The 19,886-nt window shown below is 36.2% G+C and overlaps 1 protein-coding gene across 1 annotated transcript in view; it reads right to left on the bottom strand.

Moving 5' to 3' along the window:
* The window catches only part of si:dkey-246i14.3 (ephrin A4), a 61,848-nt gene that overhangs the window by 11,070 nt on the left and 30,892 nt on the right, over positions 1–19,886 (bottom strand). Inside the window, exons 2-3 of the mRNA XM_067396030.1 lie at positions 8,902–9,197; positions 2,790–2,858 (exon numbers count right to left, since the gene is read on the bottom strand). Coding sequence (XP_067252131.1) covers positions 2,790–2,858; positions 8,902–9,197 — 365 coding nt within the window. The remainder of the gene's footprint in view (positions 1–2,789; positions 2,859–8,901; positions 9,198–19,886) is intronic.

The following is a 19,886-nucleotide window of genomic DNA, read 5'->3' as shown; positions in this document are numbered from 1 at the left end:
TGGATAAGACTCTGATTAGTTTTGCTCTGGTAACGACAGATCATAAAAATGAGGGAGGGGAGGAAAAGACTAAAAGAAACAGAGTGGGGAAGATTAGTGCCACTCCAGGAAAGACTAAACACAAGGAGGAGAAAGAAAAAAGGAGGGAGGGAGAAGCAGGGATGCTACAGTTTAGTCTGGATTAGTTTCGGTCAAAGAACAGAAAAAGAGGGGAAAAGATAGAGAGGAAGGGAAAGAGAGAAGGGATAAAAGAGATGGAGCATCTGAAGCGAGAGCATGAGAAAAGGAAAATGTGCAAAGATGAGGAAGAAAAGTTGTCATTCCACGCATTCAGTAGAGCATCTTCCACGGATAAAGTAAATGTTAGTCAGAATGAATGAAGAACCCTTGCCTCTTCAAAACAACAAAAAAACCCATCTTCTCTTATCAATTATTTGCTCCTAAAATAACTAACACATCCACCTCAGATCATTCTCTGCTACAGATGTTTTACATACAAATATTTCAAATCAATTGCACAAGCATTTTCTGCCCCAACCGCAAACTAGAAACTAGATATTTCTCAGTGAAGGTTACACAACACTCAGAATTTAGCAAAGCATCTCCTTAAAGACTTCAAGAATTTGATTTCACAACAGAGTTTCTGTTTGATTTACTTTTTGTGGAACAAATGCAATAGTTGCCTTCTTAACTGAGCAACTGAGAAATTTAAACAGAGCTATTGATCTCCAGTCAAACAAACCTGTAAGAGACATAAAACATTTTCATAGCTGAATTATTACAAATGGTTCCATGAAAAGTTAGAGAAACTGCGAGAGGCCAGAAGGCAGGTTTGGGGCCAGGGCAGAACTTAGATATTGGGTTAGACAGCTTCTGAGTTGGTGTGCGTGTCTGTGCATGTGTGTGAAGCAGGAGGTGGAATTGGGTCGGACGGCTTACGGACTGGACTGCCATTCCCACTCTTACTGGGCGGCATTCCCTGCTGATCCCGCATCAACCAAGCCGAGCGGAAGGTCAACATAACTGCAGGGGTCTGAGAGCCAGCCTTGCTCGACGCACAGGACACGCACACACACAGTAACACACATAAGCTTTCACACATCATGTTATAACAAAAGGAAAAAGGAAAAAAAAAAAAAAAAGCAGTGTATCATTTTAAATTATTATAAATTTTTGAAATAGGAATTTGTATGTATATTTATGTAAATTTCAATTGATATTTTATTAATATATACCGTTTAATAAAATGTTAAATAGAAATTTACATAAATTATACGTACAAATTCCTTTTTCAAAAATTTATATATATATATTTATTATATTATATTATATTATATATTTATATTATATATATTTTATTTAAACATAACCATATATATATATATATATATATATTTTTATATATATATATATATATATATATATATATATATATATATATATATATATATATATATATATATATATATATATTTCATTTAAATGATTAAATCAGTGTTATTAAATTAGTTTAATTTTTTTTCAAATATTATATTATACATATACATATATACATACATATATACATACATACATATATATATATATATATTTTTTTTAAATAGGAATTATATATATATATATAAAAATATATAGTTTAATAAAATATCAATTGAAATTTACATAAATATACATAGAAATTCCTGAATATATTATATATATACACATATATATGTGTGTATGTGTGTTTTATTTTATATATATGAATGAAGAGTTTCGTTGCAAAACGAGATAAATCCATTTTTTTAATTTTTCAAAAATCTTGTTTTTTGGTTGTGCATTCCAATTAATATCAATTCAACTGCAGTTGGTTTGTTTTGATTTAAACCATCATAACTTAAAAAATACAGCTAAGTAGCACCATAAAACAAAATAATAACATGATAACATAATAATAAACATGTTTTGACAAAAATGTTAAAAACGGATTTCTCGTTTTGCAAAGAAACTCTTCATATATATATATATATATATATATATATATATATATATATATATATATATATATATATATATATATATATATATATATATATAAACAGTTAACAAACATTTAATTTAAATAATAATAATTTAAATAATTAACAAAAAAATGCTTTGAATTGGAATTTGTATTTATATTTTTGTAAATAATATAGCAACAAAAACAATGTGTTTATTATAAACATTGTGTTGTGCATATATAAAATCCAATAATTAAAAAAAAATGTCATTTATTATCTACAAAATATTTGTATTTCAAAAACATTGTTTTTTTATAATAAATGTTTATTATATCATTATCGTGATAATCCCATATTATCATTGTTATTATCGTTTATTATTATTAGCATTACTAAGACATTTAGTATTTTTTTTAATATAGCAAATTATATGTATATACAAATTTCTCATTTTAAAATAAATGCGTTATTTCCCGACAACAGAAGGCGACTGCTGTATACAGCAAGACAATTACGACATTAATTTTACTCTTTTAATCTGCACTTAAAACACTGTGGCTGAGAAAGAAAGAATAAAATGACCAGGGAAAGAGGGAATGCATTAGCAGAAGAGGGAAAAATCGGAAGAGGAGGACAAATCTGCAGAAGGTAGGCAGGGAGAAAAGCGAGAGAGCGGTTGCGTGCAGAGAGCGGGGCATGTCTGATTGCGTGAGAGGGGGTGTGTGGGGGGGTGACATGCTTTTTTTCCAAGGAAAAAAGTGTGGATGGAAAAAAAAAACTAGGGGATGAAGAGAGAACTGTACTTACTCGGTGGACAGCACACAGTGACTCGTAGTTTCATACAGGGGAGGGGGGGTCCATCGTCTGTAGATAGTGCTGGAAGGAAAGAGACGGAGAGAGAGAATAAAATAGGAGACTGATGTCTTTGACACTGGGAAAGAGAAATCTAAATTTGTTGCCACCAAATCGATGCTTTAGACTGCTCGTACAAAACACAAATACACATATAACCCTGGGCCATAAAAAGACTGCTTGACTCTGATGGAATGGCTAATCCATTAACTCAAGCAGGAGCTGTAACGGGCTCGTTAATGCTGAGCTCGGCAGGACCGACTGTGAGCCGTTCCACAAATGATGGACATTGATGCAGTCAGATGGGCTCTGTGCAAACATTCACACTTCATAAACTTACATGATTACACCGTTACAACATTATTTACACACCTGGAGGTCATATTTGCTTTCAGCTCTTCTCCTAAGTGTGATCCAAGCATGACTGCATATTCTCTTTTTGAACAAAATTACACAACATTGCTGCATCAAACCACTCAAACACAGGCTAACATTTCCTTAGTGGGAAAAAAAAGTTGATGTTCTGACTATGAAACATTTTGGATGTTGGTTATAATGTGTGTGTAATTTACATCAGACTACACTTTTGCTTTGTTCTTTACTGCAAATTAAAGGTTCTCCGAGTCTTTTTAAAGCCTTTTAGGAAGTCGGTTTATAGCATGTAATGATATTAATTTACGGCAATCCCGAAACTGTAGCTTGTCAAGCTACTCATTTAAAAAGTAGTTCAACTGCAGTCAAAGAGGCTTTTTGAAAAAGTAGTTCAAAATGCAGTGCGCGCCAACACTGAATCTGAAAAAAAAAAAAGGCCTCAAAGTTTATGATTGAATTTTGATGTCATTTGATGTCAATTCTTTCACTTTTCAGCGAATTGGAGCAAATTTTAGCTGAACCTTTCTGACAGATCAGAAGAGACCCAATTTCAGTCGTAACGCAATTTTGACAAAATGTGTAGTTACTGCATTTTGACAAAATTAAAGATATTTTTATATCTTTTTTCAGACAGCCATATTCATCTGACAAAAATATTCACGATTCCAATTAGGGCAACAGCATTACATCACATTTGAACATCAGTTTCCTCTAAAAATCACCAATAATAATTATAACAAAAAAATATATAATACAGTGAGCATATCTATAAACAGCCCGAACTAAATACTATATATTTTTTTGTAAAATATTGTATAATATTTTTGTATAATATTATATACTGTATAATATATAACAAAAAAAAAGAAAAAATGGCAAAACATAGCAAAATGTAATATCTAAATTGATTAGTATATTTCTAATGCATTAAATGTGGCAATGGTAATGTGTGATTTCAACAGCCACCTCAAGACGACCATCTAAATGTCAAATAAAACAGCTATTAGGCTACTTGTGAGTTTTTATCTTAACATATTTGGCAAAAATATAATTAATTTCTACCTAAAAAAGGAAGAAAAGATTACTCACTGCACCTTTAAAATGATGTCTTACTGCTAGAGCATGCTGCTGTGTTAATGTGAAGAAGGGTAAGTCTAACTTCTACACACAGACAGAATTTATGTACATGAACATGTACACATACACGCGAATAAACACCCTGAAACACAGCGTGTGCCCTATAATGCCGTGCATACCTCATTAGCATCAGGCCATGTTATAACGGCTATAAAGCCATCATGAATCTCTTCCCAGAAACCGAGCAGCAAGTCTGAGGTAGACACGCTTAAATTCAGGCTTGAGTGGGTCTGCCGTTTTAAAGAGCGTCTCTGGCTCCACATTTAATCATAACCATAAATCCATAACAGCCATTTCAGTAACACACACCACAGCAGCGGCCATTTTCATCTAGTAGAGAGGCTTTTAACCGAACGTCTAACAACCGCAGATACATCCATTTAGCATGCGCAGTAATTTCACATTGACGATAATGAGAATGGCTGACTCCAGAGGGACTGTATGTGTGTGGGTGTGTGTGGTGTGTGTTTTGGTTTTTCTGAACCCCATATGCATTTGTGCCGTACCTTATGGGTGTGTGTTTATGGCGTTAGAACTCTGGATTTCAAAGCAAAAGTCTGAGACCACTAGTGAAAGGGCTACTCTTTTTCTTATTTAATGCCTTTTTTTTTTTTTTTTTTTTCAAAAATTATATTACCAGCATGTAAATTTAAAGGCACAATGTTTAATTTTCGCCACTAGAGGTCGCTTATTTAAAACAAAGGCGTAGCTTGATGACGCCTTGATTTCACGGAATCATGGGAGTTGTTGTCTTCACGTCTACAGCCGGTGGAAAAGAATTTGATGAGACTCAAGCAGAAATCATATTAATGGATGAGCTAATGTTTTACAGATTTATTAACATTACTGTAGTATGAAGCAGGGTGTGGTTGAAAGCCTTTGGAGCAGAACGAGGCCGTTGGAGTGATTGCTAATGACACGGACACAGCCATGTGTCCTGGTTAAAATTACTTATTTCGCTGGATTTAAACATTCTTGGAAACATTTGGGATAATGCAAGTACACAGGTCAACAAAAATCTTACATATTGTGCATTTAAGTGAACTGAAAAATGTCTTGTAATTGGAATGGGGTCAATGAATGACATATTGGAATGTCCATGATAAACAAAAGAAAAAAAATTGAGTTTAAAACCTATTGTGCCAAGTTGTTAGAAAATGTATTCTTTGTGTTCATATTGGTTTCATATGGCTTTGAAAATCCTTTATATGTTTTTCAAGAAAAGTATACATTTAATTAAGCTAATATGTGGTGTAATCATTAAGAAAACAATAAAATAAATAGTTTTTGGGGTAGCCAACCAAACTATATTTTAAACATTAAGCAGTTTTGTTAATATTTTTTTTTTTACATTTTAAGATGTAAAAAAAAAAAAAAAAAAAAAAAAAAAAATATTTTCATTTTAATACAGAAATCAAGACATGCTCATTATAGAAGTATCATTATACAAAAAAAGTATAATCATCAGGTCATTGACCCATGTCCTGTTGATTTAATGACAGTCACACTCAAGCTGCATAAACTTCACAAGTTTGTGCAAAACTTGAGCCATGTTATCAATGTAAAAGGAAACAAGCCAATGGAAGGGTCACCGTTAAAAGTACTTCCTGTATTAAAGTCTGGTTTGTCTTGAAAACATAACTTTTTAGTAGTTATCTCTTCTGTTTCATCTTCAAATTCTCCTGTATGCATGCACGCACGCACGCACGCACGCACGCACGCACGCACACACACACACACACACACACACACACACACACAAACTACAACTTGAATTTACATCGGACACACTGATCCCTTGTTTTTAGCTACAGGATCAAGCTTAAACAATTAAAAAGACAGACACATTGTTACGCTTTCTTTGAAGTGAACAATAGACACACACACACACACACACACACACACACACACACACACACAGGGGTGGGTTCGTAAAGTTTGACACAAAGGCTCTGTGCAGTATATACACTCTCATGCTTGAACAATGCTCTATTGTCCAGGTCAGCACTGCTGTAATTTATGTAAAGATTCTTTCCCCCCTTTCTGTCTCTTTCTCTTTTTCCCACCCTCTCTTTGGCCGTTGTTGTCCCACTCTTTCTTTTCAAAGACACTCCTTCCTCTTCTTCTACTCTCTCCCTCATGACTGCCATCCTTCACCTTACAAGACTCCATCACGCCGCCTTAGTTTACTTGAGAGGCTTTCGCACTAGTTAGTTACAGGAACTAAGTTATAGGAACTAGCCACCAGGGCGGTCCCCTGAGAACTACATTTTTTCCTAGGGCCATTTTCCTGGTTGCATTCACACCACCAGTAGAGACTCTAATGTGATGTAAGCTGGGCAACAGTCAAGTCATTTAAGTGAGGCATTCAACAACATCGACAACTGGAGGATAGGGGATGCCGTGATTGGTTGAGAAGTGCCTGGACTCCGGCGTCGGCCCATCTATTCCTGTTTTCTATGTTTGTGGAGTTAGTTTGTGAAATAAGTATGTGTTTACACTGCTTTTTAAAAATGGCGAGTGCTGTAGTTTCAAATGGCATGCGTTCGGCCAATCAGCATACACTTACGTCACTGGTAGTTCCTACTGTGCTTGGTTAGACTACTCTGAGATAATTTAGTACATCCAAAAGGCATTCCTAGAATTAAATTCATTCCCAGTTCCTGTGGTGCAAACACGCCAGAAAAAGCGGGTTCTTCCGGCAATAGTTATAGGAACCATATGACCAAACGTTCCTCCAGTGCGAAAGCCCTTTTGGTTTTTTTAGACAAACTAAAATTAATTTAGTAATAAATGCAGCTAGTTTTAAACACATCAAATGTCTGTATCCTCAATGTGATTTTGACCTTCTGGATTGCATTAACAATTAAAACCATACATCATAATTTTGACCTAATATGTTTAACTGATATTAATATCATAAGAACTATTTTTGTCAGAATTATTATTTACTCTTTTTTTTTTAATTAACTGGAAACTATTCTTTAATAACTAATTTTAATTACCCTAATATTTAGACTAGATTTTGTGCACAACCTTTTTACAGCATTACAAAAGTAACAAATTGCTTACAAATGTAACAGTGTAGCAATACTTGCGAATTAATAGAAAAAGAACAACCCATATATTTAGTTTGACCTCCTGAGGTTAATGTCAACATTTTCTAAAGGTTAAGAACCTCCTTTCACTGGCCACTGGTAAAACAAACACAAATACGAAAAAAAAAAAAAATAATAATAATATATATATATATATATATATATAATTAATTTTTTACTTAAATTCTAGAGTTAAGCTTTTTTTTTGCAACATTCTCATTAAAAATGCCATGTGTGTCTTTCTAACCCAGAGAGAGAGAGAGAGAGAGAGAGAGAGAGAGAGAGAGAGAGAGAGAGAGAGAGAGAAAGAGAGAGAGAAGAAGAAGAAATAAGAAGAGGGAATTGAAGAGCTTTGGCCTGAAACCAAAGCTGTAAAAAACAGGAAAACTGTCATGTAATTTTATGGCCACAGACTACTTTCCTTCCTTTTTGGGCTTCATGCAGAAGAGGCGAGAGGATGAGGGTGGAGCCAAAGGGCAGAAAATGAGCATTTTCACTTATATTCTCAATCATATAAATGCAAAAAAAAATAAATAAATAAATAAATAAAGATACACAAGCAGATGAACACAAAAACACATACCAACTCCTGCTCACCAGGGTAGCAACTAAATCAAAGCTGTACAATATTTGTTTTATATTACATACACTACCATTCAAAAGTTTGGGGTCAGAATGTTTTTTGTTTTTTTTTATTGCTTTAGTCAGCAAGGATCCATTAAATTGATTAAAAGTTACAGTAAATACATTTAAAATGTTACAAAAGATTTCTATTTCAAATAAATGCTAGTAAATATTTTGTTTACTTTCTATTCGTCCAAAAATCCTTAAATTAGGGGTGCAATGGATCACAAAACTCACAGATCAGATCATATAGTTTTGAGTCACAGATCGGATCATTTTTGATTCTGCAAAAAAAAAAAAAAAGTTAGCATGTGGTGGCCGGGGTGGGGACGGTGGAGCAAATAGAACTGTGCATTCTATTTATTATTTAAATGACACTTGGAGCACTTGTTATAATGAAGCATCTTCTGATGCTATAGGCACATTGTCAGTAATGTTTCCCAAGGTCATGAAGTGTAAAATGGCTTTAAAAAAAATGTTTAAACTGACATGGAAAAAAAAAAAAAAAAGAGCAAACTTTCACAATATGATGGTTAAACTTTGCAATTAATCCACCATGTGACACTGAAGACTGGAGTAATAATGCTGAAAATTAAGCTTTGCCAAATTACATTTTAAATCTATTACAATAAAAAAAAAAAAAAAGCTGTTTTAAATAGTAATAATATTTCACAATATTACTGTTTTTACTGTATTTTTGATCAAATAAATATAGAGACTTCTTTTAAAAACATTAAAAATCTTACCGGCCCCAAACTTTTGAATGGTAGTGTAAACTAGGTTGTATCCTAGTTTGAGTTTCTGTGACGTTTCTGTGTATGTTCTCCAACACTTACAGCTATAGTAGTAATGGTGTCCAGGAAGGAATTCAAAGCCCAGGGAGAAGGGTGTGAAGCGCTGGATCTTTTCAGAGAATCTGACAGGGCCATAGGGAGCATATGGCTGGTTACACTCCCATCTCTTAATGGCATCTTTAGTCTCCACGCAGCCCCTGAACTGGCGCTCAGCCACCAGGTAGAGAGCCAGAGTCTCCACAGGGCCGCTCGTCGGGTGGTCGGCAGGATAGTGGGGACACAGAATATCCAGATAATCACTCAGATTGACCTGGACAGAGTAATCATCTCCTGTTAACCTGAGAGCAAGAGAGAGAGGGGGGCATATTAGAGGGTGTATTTCCATCATGAGAGAAATTCATGGCCACAATCACTAAAACTGGCATTTTTCCAATTCCACAGAACAGATTTCAGATGCGTCAGCAAGATCTGCACTGAATCATTCTCGGATCTGCACTCACTTGGCCGCTTCATGGAATATTATTAAGAGTTATCAGTCAGTCACTGCTGAGAAACAAAGGCTTTAACATAAAAAAAAAAATGAGTACCTGATGATACAGACAGAAGGATGCAGCAACAATGTGAATTGTAAAATAAAGATTAGTTAAAGTTAGACAAGTCATTTACACGTTTTATGTTACCCGAGTGATAGTGCAGGGTAACAATGAAAGAAAAGAGAAACCCTGAGGATTTCAGTAAGGTCAAAAGATTCACACAGCACCAGATACGGACCGTGGCTCTCAATAACAGCTTCATGCTAATTAGCGAGTTTCATTCTTCTCCTTCCACACACACAAAGTCAAAAGTCAAGTTGCACTAATAGGGGAAGAATTAGCATAGAATGGCCCTTAGGGGCTTGGTAAATAAATTCACTTTCCCATTTGTTTACACAGTGTTGACTTTAAAAGGAAGTGTGTACAAGACAACATCAATAAAAAAGAAAGAAAGACAGACAGACAGACAGACAGACGGACAAGAAAGAAAGAAAGAAAGAAAGAAAGAAAGAAAAACAAAGAAAGAATGAAAGAAAGACAGAATGAAAGAAAGAACAGACATCAAGACAGACAGATAGACAAAGAACAAACAAAAGAACAGGCAGACAGAACAGAAAGAAAGAATGAAAGAACAGACAGACAGACAGACAGAACAGACAGACAGACAAAGAACAAACAAAAGAACAGAGAAAGAAAGAAAGAGACAATGAAAGAAAGATAGAACGAAAGAAAAACAAAGACAGAATGAAAGAAAGAACAGACATCAATACAGACAGACAGACAAAGAACAGACATACAGACAAAGAACAAATGAAAGAACAGACAGACAGACAGAAAGGAGGACAGACAGAACAAAAAGAAAGAACGAAAGGACAGAAAGACAAAGAGAAAGACAAAGAGAAAGATAGAAAGAACAGAGACAGATAGAACAAAAAACGAAAGAACAGACAGAGACAGAAAGACAGCACAGAATGAAAGAACAGTGAACGAAAGAACAGACAGAAAGAACAGATGTGAATACAGACAGACAGAGAAAGATAGAAAGAACAGACAGACAGACAGACATAGAACGAACGAACAGACAGACAGACAGAATAGAAAGACAGAACGAAAGAACAGACAACAAAAGAACAGATGTGAATACAGACAGATAGAAAAAGAAAGAACAAACGAACGAACAAATGAAAGAGACAGAAAGAAGACAGAACGAAAGAACAGAAGTGAAAGAACAGATGTGAACAGACAGACAGAAAGAGGACAGAAAGGTCAGAAAGAAAGAACGAGAGAACAGACAGACAGAAAGAAAGGACAGAACGAAAGGACAGACAGAAAGAGCAGATGTTAATACAGACAGAAAGAAAGAACAGACAGACAAAGAAACAGAGACAGAAAGACAAAGAACAGAGACAGAAAGAGAGAAAGAACAGACAAGCAGACGGAAGGAACGAACAAACAGACAGAATAGAAAGACAGAACGAAAGAACAGACAGAATAACAGAATGAAAGAACAGACAGAATGAAAGAACAGACAACAAAAGAACAGGCAAAGAACAGATGTGCATACAGACACAGACAGAAAAAAAAGAAAGAAAGAACGAACGAACGAACGAGACAAACAGAAAGACAGAACGAAAGAACAGAAGTGAAAGAACAGATGTGAAAGAAAGAAAGAAAGAAAGAAAGAAAGAAAGAAAGAAAGAAAGAAAGAAAGAAAGAAAGAAAGAAAGAAAGAAAGAATGAAAGAAAGAAAGTTTGTAGCTCCATTCACAGGTACTTCAGAAGTGCAGATGAACTACAGACTGTGGAAAAACAGGTGAGAACCAGAGCAAAGGAGCAGCGCAGATGAAGCGAGACAGGAAGAGAGGTGAGGGTGAGAGAGAGAAGGGTTACAGAGAGGAGAGACAGACACATGGAGGGAGGTAAAGAAAGGGTTCTATTTTAATTAGTGACCCTAGAGAGAGTTTGGTGGGAGACAGCAAGAAGACAAGATGGATTTTAATTGGTCTTTCTTCACTGCAAGCGTGCGTGTGTGCCAGAGAATGAACCGAGCGAGGGATGAGAAGAGGCCACGGAGGAGAAGAAGAAAAGACAGGATGTGAGAGCAAGGCGGCCGGTCCAGGTCTGTCACCGGGAGTCTTTTGTGAAGAAGCGACAGAGCGAAGGAGGCAGAGGAAGTCTGAGAAGGAAAGAAGGGAGGAAGAGAACGCACACGGGCAGAAAAATGAGGAGGGGGTTATCCTGAGTTAAGTGGGTGGACAGAGAGACGACGGAAAAAGGCTAATGAAAGACTCCAGACCAGAGACAGAAAGAGCAAGGGAGTCAAACAGATTGAGGCAGATGGAGTGCAGAGGGAGAAACTGAGAAAGTTACAGAGTAAACTAGGTATCCGACCCACAGTCTATGCCCTAGTTAAGAAATTACCTCAATATCTGTGGTGTAAACTTGTTAGAGAAGCCAGAAAATACAAGACATGGTGTGGCTGAGGTCATCTTTCCAAAAGCTTTCATATTAAACCATCAAGAGTGATTCAAGATAAAGATCATCTCTTCATCAAACGATCACATCATAGTCCATCCAAGATCTGACAGCAAATGTCATATTTACAAATATTGCAAGCTTGGCTAGTGATGAGACATCTATAAGTTGCTAATTAGCTGTCAAGCAAATGTAACTTTCATCAATCAGGCCCATTTGAAAGGACCATCATCTCATATTTTAACTGTTTATGGTGTCACAGTTGAATAAATTAACTCCGGACCAGAACTAATGGAGCTTGTTTGACCTTTTTCTCTTGTTTTTTTACAGGATAATATATTTAGGCCTAGTTTCACAGGCAGGGCTTAGATTAAACCAGAATTAAACCTTATTTCAATTAGGACATTTAAGTAGCTTTTATAAACGTGCCTTAGAAAAAACACATTACTGGTGTGCATCTTGAGACTATGGAAGCTTGTTTCTGGCCGCCACTGAATAAAAAAAAAAAAAAAAAAAAAGGTAATTATGACTTTTTATCTCAGAATTCTGACTTTTTTTTCTCTCACAATTGAGACTTATAAGACTTATAATGTAATAATATATAAACTTGCATTTCTGACTTTCTCGCAATTCTGACTTCTTTTGGTAGAATTGTGAGATATAAACTCACAATTGACCCTTAGTCGGGAGTTTGATTGACAAGCGATCTAACCAATCATAACGCCGAATCCGCCATTTTGTCTAACAAAGCAGTCAGGAGTTAGAAGATTAACCTCAGTGTTCTTGAACTTGAAAAATGGTGTGTACTGACGTCTTTCCGCGTTTGAAACAACATACCTTCTGATGTTCATTCATGTTTATATGATGCTATAAATGAACTAGTAGGAAGAGATGATCGGTTCACGAGCCGCTGGAGCTGAGGTGCTACAGCAATCTGTCACGACACATTATTAAAAAAAATACACAATTTGAAAGCTGGGACTTTGTTTAATATCATAAGTAACCTGCTCTGTCTTGTCTGTCGACGTTTTGTCAGTGTCCTCTTTGCTCCACTATGTATTTTTCATTCTGTGACGCCATGGCTTGCCGGACAAGGCAACAGTAACTGCACAATGCAATTGTGAGTTATAAAGTCCAATTTTGAGGGAAAAAAGACTGTTCTGACAATTCTGACTTTATTACTCAAAATTGTGAGTTTATATCTTGCAATTCTGACTTTATAACAGGCAAAAGTGAGTTATAAAGTCAGAATTGTGAGATATAAACTCGCAATTCTGAGAAAAACAACAACAACAAAAAAAAAAAAAAACATTTCCAGCTGGTTAAACTTAGAAATGAAAGTTCACCTGCTGCCTTAAAAATGTGAGTGAACTCAACTAAACATAAGTTAACTCAACTTAAAGAACCTTTGTTTCAAATCACAAATAGTCAAGACAATAGATTACCTTGTTTAATTTTTAAAAACTTATAAACTTGAGTTCAAAACCCAAAACTTGTCAACTGAAGTTAAAGAGAAGAAATAAGTTCAAATAACTTAATAGTGCTGTAATGTTTTACTGCAAGTGCAACTTTACATACAACTGCAAGTTTATAATCACACAATTCCGAGAAAAAAAAAAGTTAGAATTGCGAGATAAAAAGTTGCAATTACTTTTTAAATTTTTTTATTTAGTGGCGGAAACAAGCTTCCATATGAGACAAAACAACGGCAGTGACATTTTAAAACATGCGCAAATTGCTTTCAGTTAAAAGAGCTCAAACATGCATTTCAGTCTGGGACTATAGGCTTAAGCCTCGTCTGTGAAACTGCAGGTTAAAATCTAATCTTAGGATCAGTTTTCATGTTTAATTGATTTAAAGATTGGCATTGGATATTAGGGCTGAGACAATACATTGATACTCGATTCACGATACACAGAATCTGGAGAGATTCTGATATTTTCCGATTCTCTCTTGAATCGATTCTGAGCTTAAGTTTTTTAAAGGCAGATGGCACTACGTGCTTTAGAAACACCTGTACTCTGCTTGCTTCCAGTTCCTTTACACACAGCACTTAAACTTAAAATAATCATTCAAGTTCGAAAAGGTTGAAGCGAATTAAAAGGGTGTTTGCAGTGGACTGATTTTACATTAATTTCACATCATAAAATGATTCTGAGCCAAAATGCAAGTATCTTTAAAAATTTACGTGTCTCCGCCGAACGCACGATCACTGTCCAGCAGTCTTCTTCGTGAGCATTTGATAGTGCGGTTAAAAATTAGCCTAGAGCGCCATCTGCTGTTAAAACTAAGCTCAGAATCGATTCAAGAGAAAATATAAGAATCGATCCAGAGTCATTTTATCACGAATCGATGTATTGTCCCAGCCCTTTTGGATATTACTGAATCGGTAAAGGGGGAATTTACCGCTGCCAGGATGGGCTTTTAATAAAATTTGGCTGGCTTTGGTGTTCATTCCCTTTTGACAAAAATTTCAACACCCATAATGAACTTTGGTCAGTAAAATATTTTTGTTTGAAAAAAAAAGAAAAAAGGAAGGATGCATTAAATTGATCAAAACACACTGATGACATTTATAATGTGAACTTGCAAAAGATTTCCATTTCAAATAATCACTTTAAAAAAAAAAATCTTTCTATTCATCAAAGAATCCATTGATAATAAGAAATGTTTCTTGAGCACCAAATTAGCACATTAGAATAATTTCTGAAGGATCACGTGACACTGAAGACTGGAGTAATGAATATTCAAACTTAAGCATGATAAAAAAAAAAAAAAAAAAGTAGTGTAAAATAAAATGCAGAATGTAAAAATGTAAATATTTAAAAATCTCAGTTATATGGATGTTCAGTAAGTTTGAAAACACAACTGTGTTACGAGGTGGTGATTTCCTATGAATTTGTCTGATGTGAATCATACAAAATGTACGATTATTAGACAAAAAGTAAGCGTGAAGGTCCTCCCCTAACCCCACCCCAAAACATACCCGTCACTGGGCATAAGCAGATCAAACAAAAACATACGAATGAGTACAAATTCCTATGAATTAACCGCAAATTTGCCAAAATGTAAAATAGATACGATTTCCCATGAGACCGTGTTGGTGTAACCACACAACTGGCAAGGTCACGAAAAGAAAGTTTCAAAAACACAGTTTTCAAATCGAGGAGTAATGCACCACAATTACTCAAATGTACACAAGCAGGGACGTGCACAGGAATTTTGAGGGGCAGTTGCTCTGACCTAAAAAAAGGGCAACACCCCCCAAAAAAATCACGGGCTATATGAAGGACTGAGAATACCATGAGATGCGGAAGAAATAGTCCTACCCACAATAGCGATTAAGTACAAAAACCGAACGAATCCCTTTAAATATATCATCGGATCGATGTCTTGGGGTGTGGTAACCGTGGTATAAGCGGAATAATTGACTCCGCTTCGAGTCGTGACCGAATCACCACCTCAGGTGTGCATTATTTTTCTAATAATTCAACGGCCCGTCGTCAATTATTCCTTACTTGAATCACAGCTTAAATAGTGTTTTGACATCGACAACCCAAGTGTATTTTACCTCAAACTTGCGTCTAGTTAACTTTCTAAAGTAGCAATCGCTTCTCGGGTCGACATTAACACACTGACAAAATTATATTCAGAATTAAAAATATTTTATACCACTTTTTAATGTGTGATTGTGTAAAGGTTTTCACGAGATACCAACCTTTCGCGAACTTGCTTCCAACACTCGTTCTCATGGAGGCGCGGTGCGCGCGCGAGTATGTGAGAGAGACGCGTGAGTGAGAGATGCAGGGAAATGAAATGCAGCTGAACGTTTGCTCCATGAAAGACATTGACAAAGACGAAAACTAAGGACATTTAATCTATAATTTTATTTTAGTTAGTTTTGCCAAACACACATTACAGTTTTGGTTAGTTATCGTTTTTTTTTTTTTTAATGCCTCGTTTTTATTTTTATTTCAGTTAACGACGATGTTTTTTCCCACCTAGTTTTCGTTTTTTTCGTTCGTTTTCGTTAAAGATTATAACCTTACTCACCTTTCCGACAACGTTAAGTCGTCTCACCCGACAATCTCCTTCTAGTGCTCATGCAGGCTCAGCTCAGGTGCCGGTCGCGTGCAGCGCTGCAGCCACATAAACAGAGTTTGCCCTTCCCCTACTGACTTTCACTTTCGGACGGGTGCCCGAATATGGAAGTGAATGAGGCTTTGCGATTTTTTTTATCTAGGCCTACGTGAAATTCTGCATCCATTGTACGATATTTTTATTTATTTTTTCCCACCTCGGAAGGGCAACATGAGTCGAGAAGGGCATATGGGCAGTTGCCCGGGCAACCTGAGCAACCCCCCTGTGCACGTCCCTGTACACAAGTTATTACGATGAAACTGCTGTAAAACCACATTCTGTATGCAGAATTGAACCCTTAGATGGTTAAACCTTCTAGATAAAAAGGTTAGCAAGACTAAATTGTGTAATTACGGCATTTTGGACATGTGAATACTGGAGCTGAACTTTGACAGTGTCAGACAGCATTATACTGTAGTTATAATATTCAAACCGCTGTAATTCACAGACACCAATAATTACGTGTAGTTGAGGTTTCAGTCTCGACACGCGTCTCTTTTACAGTGTGGTGTAGATGATAGTGCAATAAAGAGGTAAAGGAAATGTGTTTACTGCTCCCTCTCCTCCTCCACACATGCAGTGACTCGAGCGATGACACAACCGGCGAGCTGATCAATAGCTGTGACTGAGTATTGGTGATCAATCTCCATGACAGGCCGAATCGATCAGGAGTCAGTCAAACGTAACTCAGACAAGGCCTTTTGATCAATTTTGCGCTGTGTTCAACACCCTCGAGCTGCATAACACATCTCAATTAACACACCCACACACTCACAAATACATGTACACAAATAAAAGCTTCAGTAAATTGACAACTAAAGTTTAAGCATGTAGTACAACGCCTCCACTTCCCTACACACTAAAAGCTGGTAAATGGACTCATACATTTACATTTTACTTTACAGAGGGTAACAGAATGAAAAGGTGAGGGAGGGAGCAAGAGAGAAAAGGGAGATATAAGGGACAGAACAGAAGACAAAGCAATCAGCAGAGAGAGGTTAAAGTGTCAGGCTCTGTCAGGTAGTGTGAAAAATGAAAATGCCCTGAGAAAGAGAGAAGTGTGTGTGTGTGTGTGGGGGGGGGGGGGGTTCTGTAAACTATGTGGTAATCATGGTCATATTCAGCATGCTGATAATGTGGCTGCTTCCCTTGAAGGGAGATCTGCCATGGACTTGGGCTTGACACACTCCAATGAATGCATTAGCATTAGCGCAATAATTATGAAGAATAATTCTCAGTTTACTGAAGAATAATAATAGATACTTCACAGATTTATGCACTGGGGTTGTCAATTTAATGTGTTAATTTCATTGCAATTAAAATAGACTAAAAACAAAAGAAAGGTCAAAAGGAAGATATGGGAAAGGCAAAATACAAGAAGGTATCCTGTGCAAACAGGCCCAAATCTACTTCAGACAGACTGACAAACTACAAAATAGTTTGCTTGTGTACTGTAAACCATTATGGGGTCATGCTCAATAAATAAAAAAAATATAATAATAATAATAATAATAATTATTATTATTATTCAATAAATATATAACATTTATAAATAAATATTAAAATATGAATAAAACATTATTTAAAAAAAAAAATTTAATTAATGTTTTCATCTGCAACAATAAAGTATTGGGCCCTATTTTAATGATCAAAGCACATAGTGTAAAGCACAGGGCGCAAGTGCACTTGGGACATGTCCGAATCCATTTTTGCTAGTTTAACGACAGGAAAAAAGGTTGGCGTGCCCGGTGCATGGTCTAAAAGGGTCTTACCTATTCTCTTAATGAGTAATGGGTGTGTTTTGGGCGTAACGTGCAATAAACCAATCAGAGTCTCATCTCCCCTTCCCTTTAAAAGCCAGTTATGCTCGTGCCATGGCAGATTTTCTATTTACATGGCGGAATTTGCAAGTGGATAAACTGAACGCTTCTCTAGCGAGGAAATGGATCTGCTCGTTCACAAGGTTAAAGTGCGTGAGCAGACCATCTATGGGAAAAGCAGTATACACGCATTGTGCACCCACCTATAGGCGCATATTAGTAACACGCTCTTTAAATAACAAAACAAATATTGCGCCATTGACTTCAGACCAGGGGTCTCATTTATAAAACTGTGCGTAGGATCCCTACTAAAAGTGTACGTACGCACAAAAGCTAGATTCTGCATACGCAAAAAAAAAAAAAAAAAAAAAAAATGTATAAAAGATTTATAAAACCATGCGTACGCCAGAACCTGCGCACAAATCCCTTTATAAATCCCAGTCAGCGGAAGATTGTGCGTACGCGCATCTCCACCCTGTCTCCTTCCAGAAATAACCATATATGGAGCTTACAACGCCTAGTTTTACTATGCATAACCTCATCTGCATATCATTTCCATACACGTTCCCAACCACGTGACACCATGGTTAACACCGTCAAAGGTACAAGACATTAGAAAATATTAGATATGGACTATAAATGCCATTGTGCCACACATTATATTGATGAAGATCATCCAATATCCTCTTTATGTTTTAGAATAAATATATCAAAATATCCATAAAAACAAAATTGTATAAAATACTTCAGATAAAGGTTTTAGGATAGAGTTGATTCATTCATTTCCACTGGCCAGATAGTATTTTAATAGTTTTAAACAATTCAAATCAAATTTATGCAGTTTTGCTGATGAGGTGAACATATCTTTTAGGAAGTTTATAGGCTATTTTTAGTGGAAACAGCTCGGACTACTTATTTATTGCAGTGTAAATACAATTGTCTGACTCAGCGCGTCACTGACAAAGTATTTTAAAAAGAAAACATGCAAATCTTACCGTTTTCCTCAAATTATATCCTTCAAATGTTTAAAGAGGAATTATTGTGCTCCCAGCACTCCTCGCTGTCATTAAAACAGCGTGTCACTGGAAAAGTGATCGAAAGTAGCACATCTACTTAGGGCTGCATGATTAATCGCATGCGATTGTCATGCGTGTCTCATCAGTAAAGCCGGTTCTGTGATTAGCGGTAAATGTCCATCACCTGCTTTCAAATGGAGCGGCACTTAATATACAAAGCCGTAGTTCGCGGACAAGCTACGCAATATCGCGTTCATAATCGAAGGCGATTCATCTGCAATTATGAACGCGATATTGCGTAGCTTGTCCGCGAACTACGGCTCTGTATATTAAGTGCCGCTCCATTTGAAAGCAGATGATGGACATTTACCGCTAATCACAGAACCGGCTTTACTGATGAGACACAAATGATAATCTCATGCGATTAATCGTGCAGCCCTACATCTACTATCTCAATTCATATCACTTTCATCTCCATCATTCTCCCGTCAAGTTTGTTTTTATAGATCACAACCTTTGCTTGGGAACTGGCACGCTTTATAAATGAAGACCCCAGGTTTCAGTTGGTCAATGGCGCATTCTATTTCAGATGCCTCAAAATAGCAACACGCCAACAATGCACCTGAACACCACTCGTTTTCAGACCAGCACGCCCATGGGTGAACAAATGGACGCAAATGCATTTGCTATTTAGTTGAAACTAGCAAAAAACACTTGCGTCACGCCTGGCGCCACATTGCGCTGGGTGTATGATAGGGCCCATTGTCTTTAAATTATCTTCATTTCAGAGCTTTCCTTAGCAAGTACCAGACTCATGTGGAAATACAACTGGAACCGTTCCATACCATTCTTAGAACCATTCAGCCTGAAGGTGGAAAAGTGGCTACATGATATTTGCAGCGAATTGTGATTAATTCATTTAAGGTGAAAAAAATACCCCAAAACAAAAATTCTATCATTTACTCACCCTCGTGTTATTCCAAAAATTTTATGACTTTCTTTCTTGTCTGGAACATAAAATAAGGTAATTTGGAAAATGTCTC

The sequence above is a fragment of the Chanodichthys erythropterus genome, chromosome 2, assembly GCF_024489055.1.
Source record: "Chanodichthys erythropterus isolate Z2021 chromosome 2, ASM2448905v1, whole genome shotgun sequence".
Classification (NCBI taxonomy): domain Eukaryota; kingdom Metazoa; phylum Chordata; class Actinopteri; order Cypriniformes; family Xenocyprididae; genus Chanodichthys; species Chanodichthys erythropterus.
This window is presented reverse-complemented; position numbering and strand designations above follow the sequence as displayed.